This window comes from Hippocampus comes, unplaced genomic scaffold, assembly GCF_001891065.2.
Source record: "Hippocampus comes isolate QL1 unplaced genomic scaffold, H_comes_QL1_v1.1 scaffold45, whole genome shotgun sequence".
Lineage (NCBI taxonomy): Eukaryota > Metazoa > Chordata > Actinopteri > Syngnathiformes > Syngnathidae > Hippocampus > Hippocampus comes.
In genome coordinates, this window is record NW_017805783.1 from 293,432 (window position 1) to 301,088 (window position 7,657).

The 7,657-nt window shown below is 39.7% G+C and overlaps 1 protein-coding gene across 4 annotated transcripts in view; it reads left to right on the top strand.

Annotated features, from left to right (window-relative positions):
* The first annotated feature begins 6,939 nt into the window (after positions 1-6,939).
* LOC109525037 (tumor necrosis factor receptor superfamily member 10B-like) overlaps positions 6,940-7,657 on the top strand; it is an 8,721-nt gene continuing 8,003 nt past the window's right edge. For all 4 annotated transcript variants that reach the window (XM_019885265.1, XM_019885268.1, XM_019885266.1 and 1 more), the window contains exon 1: positions 6,940-7,052. In XM_019885265.1, coding sequence (XP_019740824.1) covers positions 7,035-7,052 — 18 coding nt within the window. In that variant the 5' untranslated portion in view covers positions 6,940-7,034. The remainder of the gene's footprint in view (positions 7,053-7,657) is intronic.

Consider the following 7,657-nt stretch of genomic DNA (forward strand, 5'->3'; position numbering starts at 1 on the left):
TTTCTAGACCTCTCGATACCCTCCATGGTTGCTCTCATTATTTATAGACTCTTTGTAAGTATTTTTGTCATTCTAGCACTGCTCTTTGTTTTCGTGTTATTGGATTTTTGGATATTTTGTTTGTGTATTCTCGGTGTTTTACTGAACCTTGCCTTTGCAAGCACTTTTGTTTTCATGCGGTGATTTTCCTGGCACCTTGTGACCAGCGATTTCGGCTCATACTTTGTCGGTGTGATTTTCTTTAATAAATATTTTTGTAATCGCACTTTGTCTGATCCTGCATTTTGGAATCCTAAAACATTATTCGATTTGGGCAGAACTTAACACAAGCAGTTAGACCTGAACAATCAACCAACAAAGATGATCGGAAACAAGGAACTAAAAACAAACATACCAACAAAACATGAACTTAACTCAACTGTATTTATAGAGCACTTTAAAACAACCACCGCTGTATACAATGTGCTGTACATTGAGCAAAAATAATTCATAAAACACAACAAAGACGATCGAAAGCAAAAAAGAATAAAACTAAAAAAAAAAAAAAGTTTCATGCCGAGTCAAAAGCCCAAGAATCAAAATAAGTTTTAAGACTAGTTTTAAAGATGGGCAGCGAGGGTAGGGGCTTGCTGAACGTTCAAAGGGAGATAATTCCAAAGAGAGGGACCAGCAACAGACAAGGCACAAACAACGCTCAATCCCCTCTGAGCCTTTGCTTAGTTCTTGGTACTGCTAATAGTGTCAAACAATTTTAAGAAGAAAGTCATAGATTTTCGAAAAAGCTGTTTATCTTTAATAGAAAACAAAGTTGTAATTGTTTTAGAATCAAGAAATATTTTAAGAATTCTTTTGAACATTAAACATGAATTGATGCCACATTTGGGGGGGGGGGGGTTGCATTTATCTAGTCCTATTTTTCAGGTAAGTGGGAAGCAGGAACAACAACAACGGTCAATTGCCAAACAAATAAAAGCGATAAATGAAACCCTGCATGAGTCAATCCAAGGCACGGTTTTACTAAGTGGCAGAGGGAGCTGATTGGGTAACAAGGGACCAGGTAAACAAGCGTGGTTGGGTTATTATTTGTGGACCAACAAAGATGAAAGAAAGCAAGGAACTAAACACAAACTGATGAGATGACAAGGAAAACCTGGACAAGACACTAAATGGAAGAGGGAGCTGATTGGCTAACACAAGGGATCAGGTAAATGGGCACAGGTGGGCACAATAACCCAATGAGACAGACACAGACAAAAGAGGACAAGGAAAACATGAAATGAAAAACCAAAACCAAAGATGGATCGGGGAAGACCAGACGAGAGGTTCTTGGTGGGACTGGTCCGGTGGCCATCCCAGAGTCCACACAATAGTCATCACTGGAGAAGGTTTGGAGGGCAGCTGACATGCACCACCAGAATAAGATCAGAGGGCGGCCGCAGGCCTTGCACTGCCAGATTAGAATCAGAGGGTGGCTTCAGAGCTTGTGGCGCCAGAGTAGGTTCGGAAGGTGGCCGCAAGCTTTGCACCGTTAGAGCAGGCTTGGACGGCGGCGGCAGGGCAAGCACCGCCAGAGCAGGGTCAAAGAGTGCCGCAGGGCTTGTGTCGCTGGAGTAGGATCGGAACTCGATGTACTGACAACATCTCACTGAGTAATCCAACTTTATATACTATGAGACAGCGGTGCTGGACATGGATGATGACTGTAAGACAGTGGTGAGGTGTGCTGTAGGTGTGAAAGAGGAATTCAAGGTGGAGGTGGGACTTCACCAGGGGTCAGCTCTGAGCCCCTTCTTAATTCGCTATGGTGATGGGCAGGCTGACAGACGAGGTTAGACAAGAATCTCCGGGGACTATGGTGTTTGCAGATGACATTGTGATCTGTAGTGAGAGCAGGGAACAGGTGGAGGAGAAACTAGAGAGGGTGAGGTTTGTCCTGGAAAGGAGAGGAATGAAGGACCCAAGTACGAGAGTGAGTTTACAGGGAGAAGACATAAAAAAGGTGGAGGATGTTAGGTACTTGGGGTCGACTGTCCAGAGCAATGGAGAGTGTGGAAAAGAGGTGAAGAAGCGTGTACAAGCAGGCTGGAACGGCTAGAGATAAGTGTCATGTGTGATGTGCGATAGAAGAGTTCCAGCTAATATGAAAGGGAAGGTGTATAAAACTCCGTGCGGTGAGACCAGCCATGCTGTTTGGACTGGAGACAGTGCAACTGAAGAAAAGACAGGAGGGAGAGCTGGAGGTAGCAGAGATGAAGGTGTTGAGGTTCTCTTTGGGAGTGACCAGGTTGGATCGGATCAGGAATGAGTACATCAGAGGGACAACTCATGTTAGAGATTTTGGAGAGAAAGTCAGAGAGGCCAGACTGAAATGGTTTGGACATGTCCAGAGGAGAGAGGGTGAATACATTGGGGGAAGGATACTGAGTCTTGAACTGCCAGGCAGGAGGCCGAGAGGAAGAAGGAAGAGGAGGTTTATGGATGTAGAGAATGAGGACATGAAGGTAGCTGGTGTGAGAGAAGAGGATGCACAAAACAGGGTGAGATGGAGGCAACTGATTCGCTGTGGCGACCCCTGAGGGGAAGGCCGAAAGGAAAAGAAGGAGATACTGTGAGACATCAAGCCCATATGACAGAAAAAATATAGAAAACACAGAAGAGCCACAGCAGCTGCATACTAATCAAAATATTAAGGAGGAACAAACAGTCACATGTATTAAATGTAAGTATTTGTTGGTTATTATGAACATTTCTTGTTTCTGTCCAGACATTACAGTCAAGCTAGGTGGAATGTTTTGACACGAATGTCATTGAGAATCGAGAATGTCAGGGGAAAAATAAACAATTCTATCAAACATTGTCATAGTTGGGTGATGATATGAATATATATTTACCTTCTTTTTATAACCTATTTTCTTATGGAGATCAAAATTATCAGATGTTGAAAGAGAAGAGAATACTACTAATAAGTGCACACTATTTATCTCATATCAACTCAGCCGTCGTCACATAACTGAATCGCTCTGTAATCTCCTCCCAATCCATTTTCTGTACTGTTTATGTTTACTACCATTGCGGATGAGCTGGATCCTCACCCAGCTGACTATGTCATGGTTCTGTTTGCGACCAACAGGTGGCACTATAGGTCATTACGTCATTAGTTGTATAAAAGGACGCCCGGCCCGACCACTCAGTGTCCGCTCATTGTTTGTTTCTTCTGGCATGTTTGTTTCTGTCATGGTTCTGTTACGGTTAGTTGTTTGCTTTAGTCATGATTTTTGTTTCATACTTTGGAATCTTTTTGTTCTTATGACTTTCTTTGTTTTGGATTTAGTTTTCTGTGTTTTTATCAATGCATTTGTCAAGTACACTCTGCTCCTCCGTGCCTCCCTCATCGTGACAGACAATGGGCGAGAGGAAGGGTACACCCTCAATTGGTCGACTGCCATTCAACAAATAAAACCCAGCAGCGCTTGTTGTGATCCATTCCTCAATGGGGAGTAATACTATATTATTATTATTAGAATAAAATGAAAAAGTATTATGAGTAATCTGATTTTTTTTTAGCATTTACAAATGTTAGGACCCATTATTGCATAAGAGATGAATGTAATAATGTGTTTGCTAAAAGATGTGTTGTATTGGTTAGAAGGCATTAAATGGAAACGTCAGTAAAACATGTAAAAGCTGACAGGAAAGAGAAAAGAAAGAAAGAAGAAGATGGCTCGTTCAAGTTCCGCATATTAAGAGGAACTACATGAACTACATAATTTTTACTGGCCTTCTCTGGAAAGTTCCACTGAAAAGTTATAAATGCATGTGCTTCGATCATTTGGGGCTCTTTTGCGCTTGGGCTTTTTTGCTCTTGTGCACTCCTTCCAAGATCGAGCAGGTTGTGCAACTGCTTTGACAGAAGATGCCTGATTCCTTCTTGCATTTCGTGCAAGATGCAAGGGAGATGGAAATATTTTTGTCATCTATTGCATTCACTCAGACGTTTGTCAATATCGACAGGTTAAAAAAAAAGAGAGGGCCAAGTCAGCAGCCTATTGATCCTCATTCCAAACCATTGTACGAGAATTAGATTGTCGTGGACTGAGGCAAACTGACCACTCGTCTATTAACCCAAAAAAGGACCACCTTTGAGGATATTTGAGGATTGTAACCCTTTTCATCTGGATTTTTGTGGATTAACCCTTTTGAGGGAGTCTAACTTTGGCTTGAAGTGAGTAGCATTATTTTAATCCAAAAAGGATACTCTTCAGTTGTCATTTAATTTTCCTTTTATCACATTTTATCTTGATTACTTGAAACAATTGTATGTATTGCTACTTCATGATTAAACGCTCCTATTTTAAACATGAATCTAGTGTTGCCTTTCTTACCGATTTTTCTACTTACATTTTTTTTTTTTTTTTTTTGGGAATGAACAGTTCCACCCATTCCACCGGTCCTATCGTTGAGGAACCTATATTGTTACTTCAGATACAGAGAGAATAAAATGAGTCCAAGCAGTCCTCACAAGGACATGTAAAACGTATCTCGGTCTTCAAATAATTTTGAGAAAGAACTACTGTGAAAAGGGCGTTCTCGGAGCATCACCGTCATTTGGTCATTTGATAAAAGTGTCAACGGAATTAAAGATGGACTAGCGCTCAAGAGCTGTGGTAGTGACAATCCAGGCGAATCTTTACATTTAAAGTATGTTAAGAATGTTCTTGTCCTTGGGTGAGAGAGATTTGATGGAAATCAAGGGTAATTTAACGCTTTCAGGGACAGCGGTTACTACAGTGGACAGCTTATCATGTTATCAGGTTACAGGGTTAAGTAAATTTGTTATTTCAGGAGTGTGAATCAAACTAGTAGCACTTCATATTATTCCGTCCCCCAAGACTTTTCAGAATTGGTGACCACTGGTCTAAAGCCTTCCACATGACGATATGATGAGATTTTTAGTTTTACTGTTTTTGTGCTTTCTACTCTCTGTGATTAATTATTGTTTTATTGTTTATTGTTGTACATATGATATTTGCTCCATGTACAGTACTTTGTATACAGCGATGGTTGTTTTAAAGTGCTCTGTAAATACAGTTGAGTTGAGTTGAGGTCATGAGTCTTATCTTGTTGCTTCATGAAGTCGTTCCCAATTGTTTTGGTTGCACTTGCTTTAAACTGTCAGACAACATGTTTCTGTAGACTTCGGAGTTCTGTTGCCATCACGTGTTACATTAGTAAAGATTAATGAGGCCATCCGAGCATCAGCAATGTAAGACAATGACATTATTACGGTGTACAAACGAGCTTGTACTGTTGGGACCAGGAGCAGTCAAGCTTTCTCTTAAGTAAAAAAGAATAAACATTTTAAAAAGCATGGAAAATGGTAGTATTGAAGGGTCATTTTGACAATAAGTTGCCTTTAGTATCCTGATCAGACCCATTCGTTATCATGAAAATGTGGCAGAGTTATGAAAACTCAGAAGTATTACTAGGAGTGGCCATACATTTGCATAAAAACCAGTACAATAAAAATGTACTTTTTTCTCTCCTCATTGGAAGGGCACTAAATGAATTTGGCATGTCCCACACCTTGCTCTGCTGACTACCGTATGTAGTAAGTGCTTAAATGATACTGACTCATTCAATTTTTATTTGTTTATTTTATTGCCTGGCTTGATTGAACTGAAAATTATTTTATAAGCAAAACTAAATACATCATGTATATTTTAGTATTTGATAAAAAGTTATTTTCATCATCTATATTCTATTTTCATAACCCTATCAAGCCTTTTGCATGTGTCCGCTCTGTCTTTATATGGGACCTTCCCCTTTAAAAGGCCCACTGATGTTTTCAGTGTCATTATGACCAGCATGTTGTCTTTCTTCACCGGAAGCTGAAACAGTAGATAGTTGTCAAATAAATATTTGTACTTGTGATTCATATTTTTTATCCTGTAGTTGGTGTACTTTTTTTCCTGTACTGTCATCTTGCGAATTTAATCATGCTGCTAAGTGAATATCCATCATATGTGCTCATTATATCAGTTTTTCCCCAAAATGTCCACCCTGACATTGCCCACACTGTCCTCAAGCTGACATATTGTGTTTTGTTTTTTCCATGTACCGTGTTTTACATTTAATTTGTAAAAAATATGAAACAAATAAATAAGTATGATATTTACCAATGTGCATATCTGACACCATAACATCTACTTAATACAATAAATATGAATTTTCATGGAAATCGCACCTTTTTGGGGGGCGAAATGTGGATGTTTTAAAGGCACCGGGTGAGATTGACAGTACCTTTTAAGTTGTGTATCAGATCCAAATATACATGAAAGTATATGTCATGCTATTCTTTTGATGTCATCGTCTCAAATTTGCAGTTCACCAAAAAGGAAGGAATTGGCATCATTGTTCAAATATTTTTCTCAGGGCAGTGTACATACACCTGTGTTTGGAATTTTTATGACAGTTTTGCTCAGTCGCTTTGGTACATTTCATCCATGCAAATAATTATGTAAAATGCTCTTTTGTTCCATTTTTATCAATTGCTTATGTAGTGCTGATTAAAATGCGTTATCATGAATTTCTGTTGAAGGATGGCTCCTTCAACAGAAATTTCATAAATGGTGTACAACTTTATTTTTTCCACTAAATTGGCACTTCATTCGGTAGGTATGGACAGTGAACTGAAATCAAACAAAAGTGCAACAGAATATTTAAAAAATATGTCTGTCTTTTATGGTTTTTAAAAAATATATTATTTATGGGATTGGGGGGGGGACAGAAATTATTTTTATTTGGGGTACAATACCATATTTATTCACTTTAAACCCCACGCCCCTCCCCTTGGTGGTATCTATCCAGTCTTCACGTGCTGGACAGTTATTTCTCCCCGCCCATTTTGCGTGACGTATTGAAGATGAGGCAATTGAGTCCCACCTGCGAATTTTTTCCTTGTCAGTGAACAACTTTTCAGAGTAGGAACGTGTGGCCGGTTCGTGTCTCCTGGACTATAATATATTCACCGAAGAATGAACACAATCCCATTTGTAAGTTTTCTTTCCACTTTCTTACAACGACAATTTTAGTGTGCAGTATGGATATATACAGTATATATATTTCTATTTTACGCCGTGCGTCGCTAAAGCGTGTGCTGTCTTGAACCGTGTACTAAAAGAGTGGAATGAATACGATGACTTTCTAACGTTTCCGACGCCGCGAAGAAGTAGATTGATTTTTTTCCCCCGCTCGATATCCACCAGTCGAGTTTAATACAGATAAGTTGTTTGAGGGAGTTTCCAGTTAGTTTGTCAGCGCCTCCATGCCAAAATCTCCCGGTGATGACTTGTGAAATTCCTCGCTGTTTTGAGAGGGTAAACCATTTGCCCCAACTTCGGAAAGCCGCTTCTCAAACGTAACTTGAGGTGCTGCTCATGTTCCGTTTCTTGTGCGTGGAATCATGCATATTAATTTCATCATCACTCTCAAAGCTTTATGGGAAATTGGGAATTTTATGGATGCTAATCCCACGCGTGTTTAGAACGAAAGCAGTACAGGTATTTTCTGTGCGTGTGTGTGTAGATACACACACACACACACACACACACACACACACACACACACACACACACACACGTGTGTATAGATGTCTCAT